The sequence below is a fragment of the Oncorhynchus gorbuscha genome, linkage group LG08 (assembly GCF_021184085.1).
Source record: "Oncorhynchus gorbuscha isolate QuinsamMale2020 ecotype Even-year linkage group LG08, OgorEven_v1.0, whole genome shotgun sequence".
Classification (NCBI taxonomy): Eukaryota; Metazoa; Chordata; class Actinopteri; order Salmoniformes; family Salmonidae; genus Oncorhynchus; species Oncorhynchus gorbuscha.
Genome location: NC_060180.1, coordinates 54,939,792 through 54,960,610, shown reverse-complemented (window position 1 = coordinate 54,960,610; position 20,819 = coordinate 54,939,792). Strand labels below are relative to the sequence as shown.

Below are 20,819 nucleotides of genomic sequence, written 5' to 3'. Positions count from 1 at the left end.
GTGTACAGTATGACAGACAACTCTCTAGTCATGTTGCTAATTACATCACAGAAATACAGTGGGGCAAAAAAGTAGTTAGTCAGCCACCTTGAAAAACCTTGTGAAGAAAACATTTGACCTCTGTCATTGCCAACAAAGGGTATATAACAAAGTATTGAGATAAACTTTTGTTATTGACCAAATACTTACATTCCACCATAATTTGCCAATAAATTCATTAAAAATCCTACAATGTGATTTTCTGGATTTTTTTCTCTCTCATTTTGTCTTTCATAGTTGAAGTGTACCTATGATGAAAATTACAGGCCTCTCATCTTTTTAAGTGGGAGAACTTGCACAATTGGAGGCTGACTAAATACTTTTTTGCCCCACTGTAACTAGAACCATCCTAATATGTATCAGGGCCATTTGATGACCTTTAAAAAAAAATCAATAACACGTCCACTGTATATCAGGGGATACTACTAGTATCTGTAAATGTACAGTATATCTTTGCAGATCTAAGATGGTGGTAGTAGAGATGATTGTAGATATTTGAGATGCCGTAGGTAAACAGGAACCAGCAATGACCCTATATTGAGTACTTTGGTACTTTTGTCATATGAGGATTTGTATGGTCCTCTGCTTGGTTCCACCTGGTTGGCAGAGCTCAGACAACCTTCATAACGACCTGTTATAACCTATTATGAACCTTCATAACCCACCTATTATGAAGGGGCATGATGTCATTCCTTGGAATGCTGCTGTTATTATGATAGACTATGGGGATACATTTGTATTTGTGTGTGCAATGGCCTTTTATTAAATAAGAGATTCCCTGACAGACGTAAGTAAAAACTACAAGAACAATAACAACAACATCAACCAAATAAAAAATAAATAAAAAAACTGTTTAGAAAACATGAATGTATCCCTCTGTCACATCAACTAGTAAGTTGTGCCTATTCTGAAGTTGTAAAACAAAAAAAAAAACAACAAAAAAAACAGCTGGTGCACGCACACCCCGAATAATAGTTTGTTTGGAGGTGCTGACTAATGGCGAATAAACTATAAACTATTAAAAGAAAGAAAGTTGCACACTCCATGTATAATCTCCCAGCAATTTAAATGGGTATTTACCAACGTTTCGGCATCACTGTGCCCTCCTCAGGGTGAGGAAGTGTGCCTTCCCCTGAGGAAATCACAGTGATGCCAAAACATTGGTAAGTATCCATTGAATTGCTGGGAGATTATACATGGAGTGTGCAACTTTCTCTATTCTGAAGATGTAACCATGACAACCAACATCATGGTTCAATGCTAGTATGTATATAGAGAGCGTTCATAACGTATTATTGCCACAGTCCTGCTGTAAATCCAAGTTGATGGTAATCCTTTATTACAGTTGAGCATTTCCATGGATCCTTCATCCAGGCAGCGGTGCAGGGCTACAACGTGGTCTCGTACTCTAGACGCTCCTGAACAGTAGTGTCATCTTTGTACTGGAGTCTGGGTGGCGTGGGGGAACAGTCGATGGCCAGGATGGCCTTGCGTATACTCCTGTCCAGTACATGCCTCTCCCAGGCCGGATAGCGATTCCGACACAGGTCTATTTTGATGACTGTCTCCTCAATGCGTGGGGCACGGGAGGATGGCGTGGAGGGGGCGGTGGGTCTCACCTGAAACACGGGCATACAGCCGTCCCTCTCAGTGTATTTGGCGTCTCTGCCAATGGTGCCATCCCCCGAGATGAGGGGCACACCCCGATTGGACCTCAGCGAGTTGGTGGCCCCCTCGGTGGGCAGCATGAAGGCAGCGGTGGGGTCGTCCAGCACGAGGCTAGGCGAGTGTCCGAAGCGGGGCCCGTTGGGGTGAAAGAAGGCGTAGTACATGAGCATGAAGACGATGCCAGTGAGGAAGCTGCTGAAGATGACACAGAGGGCGGGGACGGCGAAGGCATCGGTGCTCTGAGGGACGCGGTACAGGTACCACAGGGCACTCAGAGCAGTGTTCTCCAGCAGGATCACAAAGTAGTAGATGAAGAGCCGACACCGAGTACGACCCTCCTTCACATTAAACCAACTGAAGATGTAGATGATGCCCACTACCATGTCGAAGACAATCTCCTCCCACTTGGTGATGCAAAACTCGGTCTCGCAGTGGACTATCCAGAAGGTCATGAAGCACCAATGCAGGACGATGAAGATGCCGAAGTAGAGCTGGAACACGGAGGCGAACAGGGCGAAGGTGATGACCCGGGCGGCAATGGTGAAGAAATGCCAGCAGAACTGGATGATGACAGCCAGGTAGCTGATTGGCTTCTTGTCGTCCCGGGAGTCTCGCAGCGCTTTCTGATAGGATGCCAGGGCCCAGGCCAGAGACACAAGGGAGGCAGCCGCTGTCATTCCTACGGAAACACAGAGCGGACAAAAAAAATGAATTAGAGACACAGTCACAATCACATTTACAGGCATTAAATATTGGTAGTATGTGTGGAGTTTTCCTTCCTGTAAATCTGCCATGTGACGGCTTCTTAAATAATATACTATAATGTCACCAACGGAGGAGTCACAGAAAATGTGTGATGGAAAAATATATATTTTGCAGGAAGTATGTAAGAGCACTTTTCAAAGAGCATTGCAACTCCAAACAGAACCAGGAGCCAAACTCAAATCGTTTTGCACCAAACACAAACAAAAGCACATTTAGGAGACAAAAAAACTCTTAACTAGTGTCGATGTTCGCACCCACGCGGGAATCAAATTAGCAGAATAATAAAAAAAGAACCATCAAAATCCATCTATTTAAGCTAGAGACATCCCTTTCTTTGCATGGGCTGACCTTCTGAAATAGTCCAGCCACACAGACAGTGTGTGTGAAGAATTTGAGGCTGAAGAAATTCGGCTTGGTCCATAAGACCCTGTTCACCCCGCTACCATCCAGAATGAGAGGTCAGTACAAGTGCAACAAAGCTGGGACCGAGAGACTGAAAAGTTGCTTCTCCCTCAAGGCCATCAGACTGTTAATTAAATAGACACCACGAGCCAGCCTCCACTCAGTACCTTGCCCTCAACTTTAGTCACTGTTACAAGTCGGCTACCACCCTGTACTCTACCCTGCACCTTAGAGGCTGCTGCCCTATGTACATCGTCATGAAGCACTAGTCACTTTAATAATGGGACACTGCCACTTTAAATCATGTTTACATACTGTTTTACCCACTTCATATGTATATACTATATTCTAGTCAAAGCCTATCCTCTTTAACTATTGCTGTACAGATAGTATTCTTCAGATATACTACAAGTTTACAAACACTTAGGTTGGAGTCCTTTAAACTTGTTTTTCAACCACTCCATTTCTTGTTAACAAACGATAGTTTTGGCAAGTCGGTTAGGACATCTACCTTGTGCATGACACAAGTACATTTTCCAACAATTGTTTACATACAGATTATTTCACTTATAATTCACTGTATCACACCTCCAGTGAGTCAGAAATGTATATACACTAAGTTGACTGTGCCTTTAAACAGCTTGGAGAATTCCAGAAAATGATGTCATGGCTTTAGAAGCTTCTGATAGGCTAATTGACATCATTTGAGTCAATTGGAGGTATACCTGTGGATGTATTTCAAGGCCTACCTTCAAACTCAGTTTGAGGCCTACCTTCAAACTCAGAAAATCAAAAGAAATCAGTCAAGACCTCAGAAAGAAAATTGTAGACTTCCACAAGTCTGGTTCATCCTTGGGAGCAATTTCCAAACGCCTGAAGGTACCACATTCATCTGTACAAACAATAGTACACAAGTATAAACACCATGGGACCACGCAGCCGTAATACCGCTCAGGAAGAAGACGTGTCCTGTCTCATAGAGATGAACGTACTTTGATGCGAAAAGTGCAAATCAATCCCAGAACAACAGCAAAGGACCTTGTGAAGATCCTGGAGGAAACAGGTACCAAAGTATTTATATCCACAGTAAAACGAGTCCTATATCGTCATAACCTGAAAGGCCACTCAGCAAGGAAGAAGCCAATGCTCCAAACACTCCATAAAGAAGCCAGACTATGGTTTGCAACTGCACATGGGGACAAAGATCATACTTTTTGGAGAAATGTCCTCTGGTCTGATGAAACAAAAATAGAACTGTTGGGCCATAATGACCATCGTTATGATGGGAGGAAAAAGGGGGATGCTTGCAAGCCGAAGAACACCATCCCAACAGTGAAGCACAGGGGTGGCAGCATCATGTTGTGGGGGTGTTTTACTGCAGGAGGGACTGGTGCACTTCACAAAATAGATGGCATCATGAGGCGGGAAATGTGGATGTGGATATATTGAAGCAACATCTCAAGACATCCGTCAGGAAGTTAAAGCTTGGTTGCAAATGGGTCTTCCAAATGGACAATGACCCCAAGCATACTTCCAAAGTTGTGACGAAATGGCTTAGGACAACAAAGTCAAGGTATTGGAGTGGCCATCACAAAGCCCTGACCTCAATCCTATAGACAATTTGTGGGCAGAACTGAAAAAGTGTGTGCGAGCAAGGAGGCCTACAAACCTGGTTCAGTTACACCAGCTCTGTCAGGAGGAATGGGCCAAAATTCACCCAACTTATTGTGGAAGGAATTGTGGAAGGCTACCCGAAACGTTTGACCCAAGTTAAACAATTTAAAGGCAATGCTACCAAATACTAATTGAGTGTATGTAAACTTCTGACCCACTGGGAATGTGATGAAAGAAATAAAAGCTGAAATAAATCATTCTCTCTGCTACTATTCTTAACATAAAGTGGTGATCCTAACTGACGTAAGACAGGGAATTCTTACTAGGATTAAACATCAGGAATTGTGAAAAACTGGGTTTAAATGTATTTGGTTAAGGTGTATGTAAACTTCCGACTTAAACGGTACATACAGTACCAGTCAAAGGTTTGGACACACCTACTCATTCATGGGTTTTTCTTTATTCTTACAGCTTTGCACACTCTTGGCATTCCCTCAACCAGCTTCACCTGGAATGCTTTTCAAACAGTCTTCAAGGAGTTCTCACATATGTTGAGCACTTGTTGGCTGCTTTCCCTTCAATCTGCGGTCCAACTTATCCCAAAACCTCTCAATTGGGTTGAGGTCGGGTGATTGTGGAGGCCAGGTCATCTGATGAAGCACTCAATCACTCTCCTTCTTGATCAAATAGCCCTTACACAAAAATCATACAATGTGATTTTCTGGATTTTTGTTTTCGATTCTGTCTCTCACAGTTGAACTGTACCTATGATAAAAATTACAGACCTCCACATGCTTTGTAAGTAGGACAACTTGCTAAATCGGCAGTGTATAAAATACTTGTTCTCCCCACTGTGTGTGTGTATATATATATATATATATATATACACACAGTGGGGAGAACAATATATATATATATATATATATTTGGAGCTTTCCTATATCTCTCAGATAAAGGACAGACACTTCAAAACATACTTCCTTTTTATTTAATTTTGGACTATGTTATTTCCCCCATGTATGAATCTGTTTTTCAATGCGTTTCTATTGGCTCATAGCAGTAAGGGCAAATTCAATATTTCATCAAATAATTTTGTAATATATTTTTTATATACCTACAGGGGTCCTAAAATTCTAAATAAAATAGCTAAATTTTCCTTGGTATGACCATCTTGAAACAATTCCATATGTTAGCTTAGTAGAAACCCAGCCCCGGGCCCATAGACCTTAGTGGGAGGAACTGCATAGCAATATCTAACAATGGTGGGAAAAAAAAAGTTTAAAAAGTAAAATTCAAGATACCTTAATTAATAGAAAATTACTCAAGTAAAAATGAAAGTCACCCAGTAAAATACTATTTGAGTAATTGTCTAAAAGTATCTGGTTTGAAATATACTTAAGTATCAAAAGTAAATGTAATTGCGAAAATACATTACCTTTGGAAAGTATTCAGACCCCTTGACTTTTTTCACATTTTGTTACGTAACAACCTTATTCCAAAATGGATTAAATAAATAAAAATCCTCAGCAATCTACACACAATACAACATAATGACAGAGCGAATAACAGGTTGTTAGACATTTTTGCTAATTTATAAAAAATGTAAAATTAAAATAACTTATTTACATAAGTATTCAGATCTTTTGTTATGAGACTTGAAATTGAGCTCAGTCACATCCTCTTTCCATTCATCATCCTCGAGATGTTCCTACAACTTGATTGGAGTCCACCTGTGGTAAATTCAATTGATTGGACATGATTTGGAAAGGCACACACCTGTCTATATAAGGTCCCACAGTCGACAGTGCATGTCAGAGCAAAAACCAAATTGTCAGTAGAGCTCAGAAACAGGATGGTCACTCTGACAGAGCTCTGGAGTTCCTCTGTGGAGATGGGAGAACCTTCGAGAAGGACAACCATCTCTGCAGCACTCCACCAGGGCTTTATGGTTGAGTGACCAGACGGAAACCTGGCACCATCCCTACGGTAAAGTATGGTGGTGGCAGCATCATGCTGTGGAGATTTTGTTTAGCGGCAAGGACTGGGAGACTATTCAGGATCGAGGCAAAGTGGAACAGAGCAAAGTGCAGAGAGATCCTTGATGAAAATCTGTTCTAGAGCACTTAGGACCTCAGACTGGGGCGAAGGTTCACCTTCCAACAGGACAACGAACTTAAGCACACTGCCAAGACAATGCAGGAGTGGCTTCAGGACAAGTCTCTGAATGTCCTTGAGTGTCCCAGCCAGAGCCCGGACTTGAACCCAATCAAACATCTCTGGTGAGAGCTGGAAATAGCTGTGCAGCAACGCTCCACATCCAACTTGACAGAGCTTGATAGGATCTGCAGAGAAGAATGGGAGATACTCCCCAAATACAGGTGTGTCAAGCTTATAGCGTCATACCCAAGATGACTCGAGGTTGTAATCCCTACCAAAGTTGCTTCAACAAAGTACTGAGTAAAGGGTCTGAATACTTATGTAAATGTGATATTTAAGTTTATTTTATTTATTTTTTTAATTAGCAAAAAAATCTCAAAACCAGTGGTCATTAAGGGGTATTGTGTGTAGATCGATGAGGAAAAAAAAGATTTAATCAATATTAGAATAAGGCTATATCCTAACAAAAGTCAAAAGTACATACTTTTATTTAGGAATGTAGTAAAGTAAAAGTTGTCAAAAGTATAAATAGTAAAGTACTACAGATACCCCCCAAAACGACTTGAGTGGTACTTTAAAGTATTTTTACTTAAGGACTTTACACCACCGCACAATTAGCTCAATATTAACCCCATTCTTTTCCAAGCTGCCTGTAAAATACAGTAATTCACAAGGCCCACTGGTGGTGTTTAGCTCTGAAATATCTGAACTGAGGGACTTTATTGTTACTTGGTACTCCTTCTGTGGTCCTTCTGTAGCTCAGTTGGTAGAGCATGGCGCTTGTAACGCCAGGGTAGTGGGTTCGATTCCCGGGACCACCCATACGTAGAATGTATGCACACATGACTGTAAGTCGCTTTGGATAAAAGCGTCTGCTAAATGGCATATATTATTATTATTATTATATATATTACTCAGTTAGCTCCAGTAAAGATGGCTGTGATGGCAGAGGTCCAGGGAATCCTGGCTGGAGAGTAATGACACTGGGTTTCTCTGAGGAGCTGGGTGCCATGGTTACTAAGTGCTCATGTTGCTGGAGTGATCGTTCTCTATCAAGAGCGAGAGGAGACCATCTCCTGGCCTCGATACCAGAGGGAGACAACAGCCCACACATGCACTTACACACACACACACACACACACACACACACACACACACACACACACGAGAAAGAACAAGTCGACAGACTGAATTGACTGCATTTAACTAGCTTTGTGAAGTAAATTCTGTTGAATACATCTACTGTTTATTATTCCTCAAGAGAAACTCTTTAGACTACAATTTGACTATAAACACTGAAAGCAGGAGCAATAAGATGCTAATTGGCAGCCATTCAAGTTCATGCAACCCTTTAATCACACGGAGGAGGACCATATAAAATCCTGGTATACATCCCAAATAGTACCCTATTCCCTATAGTGCACTACTTTTGAGCCCACTATAGAGCCCCCCACTATATAGGGAATAGGGTGCCATTTTGGATGTAGACCTGGACCTCTCTCTGGCAATTATACAATGGTGCTGTTGGACCATGCCAAACGAAGATGGCTTCCCATTAACACGAGTGGCTCTGAAATCTTAATTGCAACAGCTTTGTATCCAATTAAAAGTTAGGGCTTATTTTCCATCAGCCTGTTCAGAATGGAATGTCCCCATTCAGCCCACTCTCCATTTTCTTTGGGAAGCTTTAATAAACCATTTTATTCAATCATTGAGCAAATAAAAAGTGAGGAACAGTCGTTATTAAGGCGCACGACAGTCACTTACTCTTTGCCATAATTCGAGGCAGCTAGGCCTCTCAGTAAACACACTTGCTCTGTTGCTTTATTACATTCTCAAGAGCAAAGAGAGAGTGAAGCGATCTGGTGAATGAAGACTGGTCGAGCTGCGCCGATAACCTCAGTTCATCCAATAGTCTAAAGGCCTGGCTGGGTGGACTAGGTTGTGCCTTTGAAGGTTCGATCAGATCAGACCACATTGAAATGGAGATGATTGCTATTCATTTTAACACAGCTCCCTTGGCTCCTCTTACAATAAAGAGTTAGAGCTACCACTGTGAAGTGGAGCCTCATCCACAAAGAGGTCTGGCAACAAGCTGTGCTTTAGTGGGAAAAGTGAGAGAAAAACATGATGATGGCAAGGAATACTTAACATTCTCTAGACTGCACTGTTGGGGGAAAGATATTTGTCTGTCTAACCTGGATTTTGGGTTAGGATGTGGCTGTTACAGACACTTTCTGTCCATATAGAAACAACCTCATACATAATCAATTCATTGTCCTGCATATGGATTAGTAGATCCAGCGTCAATCGTTGAAAACGAAAGCCACCCAAACACCCTTCCAAATCTAAACGAAGAGCTTAGATGAAGTGGAAAATATAGGACATCTTCGATGTATGTGCATATATCAAAGCATGAAGATCTTTTCTTTAGTGCCTCACTCAAAACTCTTTGCCTCCTTGTGGATGGATATTTATGTGGCACCACGGCTCTTCAGAGCCTGCATTTTGGTGCCACGTCAACCCTGTCACATTACTCAAGAAGCCTTTCAGTACAGCAAAGTGTGAGCCTATTATCCTTTCTGTGGCTTCCCTTTGTGTAATGTCTCCTAAATAAGTCTCTATGGGACTACGTGGAACTATAGGCGTGACTTATCTCCCTGTTCCTGGCCTTTAACACCCAGGACCATCACAGTCAATTGCATTTTGTTATCAGAAGTGAACATATGGCTGACTCCTGCGCTTTCTAGTAAATTTCACTTCAAAGTCAAACCGAGTCCGTTTTTTTGAAGGATGTCAGAACTGGATGGTGTGATGTATACAGTAGGACAACATGTTCATTAAACATGGCAGAAAAGAATGATCTTTCTTCGGCCACTACGGTCTGTCCACCACATACAGTACATTGAGCTGGGAGAATCAGACAGCTGTCTATCTATCAATAATATAACTATGCCTTTAAGCAGATGCTTTTTTAAAAATCAACTGTATCTACTATATCGATTGGTCTATTTATTTCCATGTGTGTATTTGCTTGTCATTGATTAATGACAGTGTTAAACCCAGTTAGATGCAGGCCAGGCCATTAGGTGTTGGCTGTTGGGGCATGATGAAAGGGTTTAATGACTACTGTGTGGAGTGGGATAATTAACAGGCTGAGGCCAGGAGTGGCAGGGGACTGGGAGTTGGCTGCGATTCTTATTCTGGAGCTAGGCCCCGCGTGCATGCGTTTGTGCACGTTTAGCACGCGTTTAGTTTAGTGCATGCGTGTGAGTGTGTGTGTGCAAGTGCGTGTGTGTTTCTGCGGAAGGAAGCATAGCCCCTCCTCTGTCCTCACACACAAATGTGCAGTGCATCTCGATGAGGGGAGGGAAGCCAAAGCCAGAGGAACCTGCCTGGCTGGAATGGTCCAGTAGCATGCTTCCTGGTTACTGGGCTGTGTGATTTGACTGGTCATGTAATGCTCCTCTCTTCTCCTCTCTGCTCGTCTTGCTCACAGAAGCTACAGTAATTTGGGAAATGGGGCGGGCTGGGGACCACGGAGGAGAGGGGGTTATGTAAACCACAGCAGCAGCACTGCAGCACTGTCTGGGGCTGCAGCATCCCAAATGGCACCCTATTCCATATGCAGTGCATTACCTTTAACCAGACTAGTGCATATATAGGGAATTGTCATTTTCAGACGGAGCCTGTGTCTCCTTAGTATCTTCCACACAGAGGACTTAACAGTAAAATAACCAACTGATGGGAAATACCTGCTTCAGCATCAGCAGTAGCAAGGTCACTGTTGACAGCACTGGGAAATGGATATAGGAAATAAAACGCTCATGAGTGTCTGCTTCCTGGTATACTGTACAGTTGAGCTTTGTCAGAGTGGTTTTCTCCTCATCGACCCATGCCTTTGGCAACCATAGTGTTACTGATAGTTCCTTGGTTTGTCACTGCTTTTATAAAACGACACTATGGATTTCTCACTGCAAGCAACAGAGCTGGTTAACTTACTCTCTAGATAACTCTCTCGGTGACACTTAAAAAAGATTCTCAGGTACTTTTGCATAATTTTTAGCTAGTAGTTCTGAAATTATCACCACGAGCAAAAAGTGGCCCCCGAAAATTGCGTACTACGTCACAAATGCTCTCTCTCTCTACTGTGTGCGCGTCTTATTAGTTGTCACTCCAATGGCGAGGGGCTGAAGCTCATTGGCTGAAACCTGAATTGCTAAGGGGCTGCCCCACGTGTGGGTAAACATAGGAAAAAATGGCTCTGCGCAGCTTCCAGAAACACAAACAGACCCTACAGAGCCCCAGTACAGCAACACAATTAGACCCAGTCAAAATCAGTCCCTTTCAAAAGGTGCTATCTAGAACCTAAAAGGGTTCTTCGGCTGTTCCCATAGGAGAACCCTTTGAATAACTATTTTTGTTTCCAGGAAGAACTCTTTGGGTTCAATGTAGAACCCTTTCCACCTTTCCATAGATTATGCAGGTATGAACTACACGTTGACACATCCAGCCCAAAGCAGCAGGTTTAAAAAATACTTACTAGTCGCCAAAGTACCGTAGCATGTCTTTAAATCTTAGGGCAACTTCTACTTTTATCTTCTTATCTGGTTTCAAAGGTTGAATAATATGACATCTGTAGCCGCTATTCAGACTGTGATGTCCAAAAATAAGTTCTTTGATCTTCCTGAGACATCACACAGCACCTTATCGATGCATACAAAATGGAATTCCTTGTCCTGGATTGACTTCAAACGAAGTGAATGCTGCTCTGATGTGAAAGGAATCCCGAGCATTTTCAAGGTTGGAAAGAATATGTCTCCTTTTTGGAAAATAGAATGTGAAGCGATTGTAGAATTGCCAAAATATTCCTCATAAATTGGTCAAAATAGGAATGCAATGAGTTGAGACAGAGACACAGAGAGACAGAGAGACAGAGAGACAGAGAGACAGAGAGACAGAGAGACAGAGAGACAGAGAGACAGAGAGACAGAGAGACAGAGAGACAGAGACAGAGACAGAGACAGAGACAGAGACAGAGACAGAGACAGAGACAGAGACAGAGACAGAGACAGAGAGAGAGAGAGATGTGAATGATCTGAGTGACAAGGTAAAAATTCACAAAATGGGACAAACACCAAATTGGGACTCTGCATGCAGAATCCTGCAAAAAATATCCCCCAAAACACTGCCCAGAAAATGAGGTGGAAACTGAGCTTCACTTCCTAACCTCCTGCCAAATGTATTACCATATTAGAGACACATATTTCATGTGAAATGTCTTTATTCTTTTGGAACTTTTGTGAGTGTAATGTTTACTGTTCATTTTTTGTTTATTTCACTTTTGTTTATCATCTATTTCACTTGCTTTGGCAATGTAAACATATGTTTCACATGCCAATAATGCTCTTAAATTGAAGAGAGAGAGAGGGAGATCATGGCCGCATGATCAAAATAACATCTTGCTTAACTGCAGGGATTTTAAAAACAGCCAGGATTGGCCTTCTACAATAAATCCAGAACAGGGGAGAGAGTCAGACAGACTGTTGTGGTGAAGAAGAAGACATTACCTCAATGAACGTATCTAGCAGAGAGAGGAATGAAGACAAGTCATTTAAAGAGCACACACAGGGGGCCTGAGCCAGCCTTGTCAAACACATTAACACACAGTTATTTAGAAAGGGAGAAAGCAAGCTCATCCTTACTATGGTAGGTGTTTAAAAACAGGGGGCCTGAGCCAGCCTTGTCAAACACATTAACACACAGTTATTTAGAAAGGGAGAAAGCAAGCTCATCCTTACTATGGTAGGTGTTTAAAAACAGGGGGCCTGAGCCAGCCTTGTCAAACACATTAACACACAGTTATTTAGAAAGGGAGAAAGCAAGCTCATCCTTACTATGGTGGGTGTTTAAACACAGGGGGCCTGAGCTAGCCTTGTCAAACACATTAACACACAGTTATTTGGAAAGGGAGAAAGCAAGCTCATCCTTACTATGGTGGGTGTTTAAACACAGCGGCTAATTTATCAGATTATATAGGCTGTATTGTTCTACCTAAATACTTTAGACAAATGAGCGGTGATATGCCACAGGTAGGTAGGACTTGGCTTGCATTTCAAAAAGCTATCGATGGTAGCTCGCTCAGTTATCGCTCGGTTACATAGTGTTGATATTTTACAACACTATCTCTAATTTCTCCTGTTCTTTTCCAATAAAAGAGTAACCACGTGAAGTGTGTTTTCATATTCATACTATAGACAAACCAACTGCACTGTACTCTTGACTACAGGCAGAGTTGGGTTGCTGAATACCTCTAATTTTTCACCTGGGGATGGTACTTATGATTGCAGTGAAGACAAAGTAGGTGGTAATTCAGGAAAAGTGCTGCAAGAAATACAGTCAAGCTGAAGAATTGCTCACTTACAGGAGCTGGTAGGATAGGCCTCCTGGAGAATATTTCTTCTCCCAGGAAGGAAGTGTGTCACTCTGACAGAGTGTAAAAGAGGAGAATCTGACGTCTGATGAGGGCTGGCTGACTGCTAGTGTGGGATAAAACCACAGTAGCTATGGAAACATAGAGAGGGGAACCATTATAAGAAATAATGAGAGAGAAAGACTGCAAGAGAGAGAGAGAGAAGTAGAGAGAGAGCAAGCGAGAGAGACTGTCATGAATTTTTTTTAATTATATTGCCCTAATCTTATTAGATGACAAGATGATTGTATGCTGTAAATATGTTGTTACAGTCTCTAGTCTCCTGAGAAATGAATGAGAACAAATGAATGGACTGAGAAAACCCATACACGGAGACAGATTAACATGTAGCATCATGTCAACAGAAAGCTCCACATTCTCTTCAAATGGGAACGCTACTGTTGCAGTACATAGTCAATGGAAAGAAAGTAAGAAAACCCTTCAAGGGTTTAGACCAGGTAATAAAAGTGACTATTGATTGAGTATTTTCTTTTAACACTGGTTCCTCCCTCGAAGCATTGGAGGAGTCCTGTGAGTGATGCTACCTGAGGTCAATTGAGGTTAGAGAGACCTAGGGGGTCCAGATATCTAATGGCCAGGTCTCGTTGGTGATAGAAACCAAATGTATAACACACGGTACATTAGAGGAACCAACATTGAACAACCACATTTTCATGTATTTTTATAGAAAACTGTTTATGAGCAAAACGGTATGGGGGAGGGTTCTCGAGTCTCGGTGAGCCGAGGATGGGATTTTCAGATCAATTAACTTTCCCCACCCGCTCCATCCACATTTCTCTGGCTGTGGCACATTGTACTATAACAGCTTGTGAATTTCAAATGGAAAAATATACTCTATCTCCTTTTCCCAAGGCTCCTAGATTAACATCTTGCATTATGTACATTGTCCACTTGTAAATCTTGTGATGCAACTCATACAGTATGAATAGAATAATTTTGCAATGATGTATGGAGAGAGACTGACAAGAAGGAATACAACTGACAATGACTAGATCCACAAACACGTCAGCATCCTCTCTATTCTTTTTTCTCTCCCTCTCAAGCTGATCACAGAATTTGCCGAACCACCCTCTCCTCTCCTCTCCTCTCGTACAGCAGGCCAAATCTTCTTTAACGTAGCAAAAAGAGCATAAGTGCCTCTTAAGTGCAGCAAAGACTCCTTCCAGTGACTCAGCACAGCAGAGAAGGCAGCGCAAAGCAAGACTGTGGAGTGGATGAGGGACAAGGAGAAGACTTGTTGTATCGTTTAAGCCCATAGCAGGCCTGGAAGCCTTCCACTGGCCTAAATGTGGCCAGCTTTCCTCCCTGTGTGTGTGTGTGTGTGTGTGTGTGTGTGTGTGTGTGTGTGTGTGTGTGTGTGTGTGTGTGTGTGTGTGTGTGTGTGTGTGTGTGTGTGTGTGTGTGTGTGTGTGTGTGTGTGTGTGTGTGTGTGTGTGTGTGTGTGTGTGTGTGTGTGTGTGTGTGTGTCAGCCCAGTTAATATAATTGAACATGATTCTTTGCATTGGAGAGAGGACCACTGTGCATTACATTATGCCTGCATTTTCTTCTGTTTACACTGACAAATAAGTATTCCATACAGCCCTGGCTTACAATATAACACCTGGGTGGGGGCTGTTCCTTTAAACCGTGGCAACGGATATATCCCAACCTGTGAAAAAGCTTTACAACAGACAGAATGGGAATAGTGAATGGGAATAGTGAACGGGAGTAGGGAAAATGGAGTGTTAGAAAGTGGGGTTTTCAGAAAGTATGTTGGATGGCCTGTGTATTTACAGTATGTGTACAGTGGCAGATAGATGGGGTGAAAGCGAGAGTGTTAATACAGGGTGTGGTTCCAGCCAGTACCTTGGACGGCCTGCAGTTTGTGAGTCTGGATGATGATGCAGAGCTGCAGGACCAGCTGAGGAGCGCTCTCCAGGAAGGTGGCCAGGAGGTGCAGCATGCTGACGTCAGCGAACTCGTATACCATCCTCCAGTAGAACCTCCAGCGGTCATGGTCCCCACTGCGCCGGCTCCGGAGGCCCAGGTAGATGGCATGGAAATACCTGGAATAAAAGGAAACAATACATCCATGAGCCAAATGACAGTTCCACTGAGGATTGACCCCAGTGTTTTAACCAATAGTCTCAAACTTTTCTGTTACAATCTACGCTGGCTGGCACCCATGTCTCACTGGGCCATGACTCCAGCGGGCAAGCTCTAACTTGGAGCCAAGGCAAGGCCCTGTGTACTTTTCAGCCACCATTTACATAACAAAGGCTAACTGTGGACTTTAACACCTTCTTACAAAACAACAGTCTTGATGATGCAGATGTTGTTGATTCTCCTCTGTCATGTCACACTCCTGATGGAAACACAATAACACTGGAGCCTACATTAACATAAAACACTGGTGACACCCTGGTGTGGGAGTAAGTCTAGACGGAAAAGAACCAGCAGGGGCCTTGTCAAAATGTTTTGATCTTTTGGCGTAACAGCTAAGAATCCCCTGTTTGGTTATACACGTACAGTACATAAAGAATCATATCATAGAGTTTTATACACGTACAGTATATAAAGAATCATATCATAGAGTTTTATACACGTACAGTATATAAAGAATCATATCATAGAGTTTTATACACGTATAGCATATAAAGAATCATATCATATTAGAGTTTTATACACGTACAGTATATAAAGAATCATATCATAGAGTTTTATACACGTATAGCATATAAAGAATCATATCATATTAGAGTTTTATACACGTACAGTATATAAAGAATCATATCATAGAGTTTTATACACGTATAGCATATAAAGAATCATATCATATTAGAGTTTTATACACGTACAGTATATAAAGAATCATATCATAGAGTTTTATACACATACAGTATATAAAGAATCATATCATAGAGTTTTATACACGTATAGCATATAAAGAATCATATCATATTAGAGTTTTATACACATACAGTATATAAAGAATCATAGAGTTTTATACACGTATAGCATATAAAGAATCATATCATATTAGAGTTTTATACACGTACAGTATATAAAGAATCATATCATAGAGTTTTATACACGTACAGTATATAAAGAATCATATCATAGAGTTTTATACACGTATAGCATATAAAGAATCTTATCATAGAGTTTTATACACATACAGTATATAAAGAATCATATCATAGAGTTTTATACACATACAGTATATAAAGAATCATATCATAGAGTTTTATACACGTATAGCATATAAAGAATCTTATCATAGAGTTTTATACACATACAGTATATAAAGAATCTTATCATAGATTTTTATACACGTACAGTATATACAGAATCATATCATATTAGAGTTTTATACACATATAGCATATAAAGAATCATATCATAGAGTTTTATACACGTACAGTATATAAAGAATCATATCATATTAGAGTTTTATACACGTACAGTATATAAAGAATCATATCATATTAGAGTTTTATACACGTATAGATGTATTTTGTCCCTCCACACCAAAGGCGATCACGACACACAGGTTAAAATATCAAAACAAACTCTGAACCAATGACATTAATTTGGGGACAGGTCGAAAAGCATTAAATATGTGGCGCGCGCGAGCAGTCTGGGTGCAATAATTGAATAACCTGGATTTCTACATTTATTTTGCGATGCTCACGCATACGACGTGTCCGGTCTGGTCAGCATGTAAGAGGCTGCCTGCTGTTGTGTTGTGTTATCCTGTGTGTTAGGTATGCCTAAGGATGCACATGGATTTAGTGTGAATTATGTAGTGCTATTGCAGTTGATCCTGTGAATACTGACAGTGTGGCAAGAAACAAACACAGAGACAGTGATGTGATTGTTAAGTCAATTTAATCATGTTTTTGATAAACACTACCGTTCAAAAGTTTGGGGTCACTTAGAAATGTGCTTGTTTTTGAAATAAAATCACATTTTTTGTCCATTAAAATAACATAAAATTGATCAGAAATACAGTGTAGACATTGTTAATGTTGTAACTGACAATTGTAGCTGGAATATCTACAGTTAAAGTCAGAAGCTTACAAACACTTAGGTTGGTGTCATTAAAACTAGTTTTTCAACCACTCCACAAATTTCTCGTTAACAAACTATAGTTTTGGCAAGTCGGTTCGGACATCTACTTTGTGCATGACACAAGTCATTTTTCCAACAATTGTTTACAGACAGATTATTTAACTTATTATTCACTGTATCACAATTCCAGTGGGTCAGATGTTTACATATACTAAGTTGCCTGTGCCTTTAAACAGCTTGGAAAATTCCAGAAAATTATGTAATGGCTTTAGAAGCTTCTGATAGCTAATTGACATCATTTGAGTCAATTGGAGGTGTACCTGTGGATGTATTTCAAGGCCTACCTTCAAACTCAGTGCCTCTTCGCTTAACATCATGGGAAAATCAACAGAAATCAGTCAAGACCTCAGAAAAACAATTGTAGACTTCCACAGGTCTGATTCATCCTTGTGAGCAATTTTCAAATGCCTGAAGATACCACGTTCATCTGTACAAACAATAGTACGCCATAAAAAAGCCAGACTACGGTTTGCAACTGCACATGGGGATAAATATACTTTTTGGAGAAATGTCCTCTGGTCTGATGAAACAAAAATAGAACTGTTTGGCCATAATGATGAATAAGGGGGAGGCTTGCAAGCCGAAGAACACCATCCCAACTGTGAAACACGGGGGTGGCAGCATCATGTTGTGGGGGTGCTTTGCTGAAGGAGGGACTGGTGCATTTCACAAAGTAGATGGCATCATGAGGTACGAAAATTATGTGGATATATTGAAGCAACATCTCAAATGGACAATGACCCTACGCATACTTCCAAAGTTGTGACAAAATGGCTTAAGGATAACAAAGTCAAGGTATTTGAGTGGTCATCACAAAGCCCTGGCCTCAATCCAATAGAAAATAGGCAGAACTGAAAAAGACAGTGTGAGAGAAAGTAGGCCTACCAACCTGACTCAGTTACACCAGCTCTGTCAGGAGGAATGGGCCAAGATTCACCCAACGTATTGTGGGAAGCTTGTGGAAGGCTACCCGAAACGTTTGACCCAAGTTAAAGAATTTCAAGGCAATGCTACCAAATACTAATTGAGTGTATGTAAACTTCTGACGGACTGGGAATGTGATGAAAGAAATAAAAGCTGAAATAAATCATTCTCTCTACTATTATTCTGACATTTCACATTCTTAAAATAAAGTGGTGATCCTAACTGACCTAAGAAAGGGAATTTTTACTGGAATTAAATTTCAGGAATTGTGAAAAACTGAGTTTAAATGTATTTCGCTAAGGAGTATGTAAAATTCCGACTTCAAATGTACATAGGCCCATTATCAGCAACAATCACTCCTGTGTTCCAATGGCAAGTTGTGTTAGCTAATTCAAGTTGACCATTTTAAAAGGCTAATTGATCATTAGAAAATCCTTTTGCAACTATGTTAGCACAGCTGAAAACAGTTGTTCTGATTCAAGAAGCAATAAAACTGGCCTTCTTTAGACTAGATGAGTATCTGGAGCATCAGCATTTGTGGGTTCGATTACAGGCTCAAAATGGCCAGAAACAAAAAACGTTCTTCTGAAACTCGTCATTCTATTCTTGTTCTGAGAAATGAAGGCTATTCCAGGTGAGAAATTGCCAAGAAACTGAAGATCTTGTACAACGCTGTGTACTCCTTACTTCACAGAATAGCACAAACTGACTCTAACCAGAATAAAAAGAGGAGTGGGAGGCTCCCGTGCACAACTGGGCAAGAGGACAAGTACATTAGTGTCTAGTTTGAGAAACAGATGCCTCAACTGGCAGCTTCATTAAATAGTACCCGCAAAACACCAGTCTCAACGTCAACAGTGAAGAGGCAACTCCGGGATGCTGGCCTTCGAGTTCCTCTGTCCAGTGTCTGTGTTCTTTTGCTCATCTTAATCTTTTCTTTTTATTGGCTAGTCTGAGATATGTTTTTTTTCTTTGCTACTCTGCCTAGAAGGCCATTGAATGGTAGTGTACATGTACATTTAACCCGTCATTGCAAATGAATGAATAAATAAGAGAATAAAGACCAATTGTTTTCTAAAAAGTGGACTTAATTGTTACACAGTAAGAATGTCTATAATGGCACTTAAGATGAGTTAACCTCTGCATTAGCCCTTCTCTCCCTCCATCTCTCTCCCCCCGGACAGAAACCAGCTATCCCTTCACTTGTTCTAGGCTACCCATAAGGTTCTGGTAAAAAGTAGTGCATTATATAGGGAATAGGGTGCTATTTGGGACTCAGCCCTTGAGTTGATGGAGTCCACTCTAATCTGCTAGCTATTCCCTGTTAATTAACTATTTAAACAAAATGGCTTGAAAGAGCTTTTTTCCTCAAACATACATTTTTAAAGGTAAAGAGAGAGAGAGAGAGAGAGAGGTTCAGAATGAACATGAGCTATTGACTACATCTACACCAATCTATTAATTTAAATAGATTGGTTTCTCATACACAAAATATTATGCTCCACTGGTAGTCTGGGCAACGTTCCAAACATAACCCCCCCCAGAATCTACCGTCTCACCCTGGGGCAATTTCAGTACTGCATCTACTACTCCATCACATGAGAATATGTTGAGAGGATGCCAACTTCGCAACTAATTAGTCTGTGTTTTGGTGCCCATTCTGCGCAGTGAATATATGCACTCTATAATTTCTGGTACGTCTCTAAATCAAGAGCAGTGATATTACGCACATTTTGTCACAAATAATGTTTTATATGTGCCTCATTACAGATGTAGGATGGATCTTAATTTGATCACACTGTTGCAGTAGAACTATCCTGCAACGCAGGACATTTTAACCTTGTAGTGTATGAGGTTTAAAAAGGTTTCTAAAGTTTGTAATTTCACAAATAATTTCAAAAGTAATTTCCACAAATTTCAGACTTGCTATAGGAAACTGGCTCAAATTAAGATCCTACATCTGTAAATGTGTGTTATAGAGTACCACAGTATGAGTCATAATACCCATAAAACCTAGCGGTCAAACAGGGAAACGGTTCCAATCGTTTATCCACCATTAATTTTTCCCATAGGGGATATTAGAAACACTTAAAATAAGGCCTGTGTTTTGTGTAGGCTTAGCCTGGTTTGATGTTCTGATAACCGTGTAAAGGTGACTCTTATCAACCTATAATTGCCTGTATCCCCCCCAATTTCTTTAAAAAAATGCTAATTAGCTGCTAATGTGGCTATCATAAAGAACTACAAATGCCATGATGATCTTGACGAGACTGCTGAATCGAGGCAAGAATGGTAAGAATATCTGGATCAACTATCTAATGTTATCTAAATGGAGTCATGAAAACATTAGCTACATTTCTTTATATGGACAATTATGTGAACTGTCTTGTGCAAGCTTTAAATTGACACAATAGCTGTTGGTAAAGGTATCAGCTAGAGATGACGGGAGCATGCAAGGATTTGTAGTTTTGCATGATGTCTGATGCAAATTAGCATTTTGGAATGTCAGAGAAAATAGAGCCGAATATGTTGATAAAAGTCCCCTTGTCCAAAACATATGTACATAGTTATCAAAATGTCACGCCAGTGTAAGCCTGCACGAAACACACCCCATGTTTAAAGTGTTTCCAAAATAACCTATG

At 40.8% G+C, this 20,819-nt stretch overlaps 1 protein-coding gene across 1 annotated transcript in view; it reads right to left on the bottom strand.

The window, feature by feature from the left end:
* Positions 1-1,209: 1,209 nt before the first annotated feature.
* LOC124040941 (XK-related protein 4-like) overlaps positions 1,210-20,819 on the bottom strand; it is an 82,255-nt gene continuing 62,645 nt past the window's right edge. Inside the window, exons 2-3 of the mRNA XM_046358064.1 lie at positions 14,986-15,185; positions 1,210-2,386 (exon numbers count right to left, since the gene is read on the bottom strand). Of these exons, the coding sequence (XP_046214020.1) occupies positions 1,428-2,386; positions 14,986-15,185 (1,159 nt within the window). The 3' untranslated portion in view covers positions 1,210-1,427. The remainder of the gene's footprint in view (positions 2,387-14,985; positions 15,186-20,819) is intronic.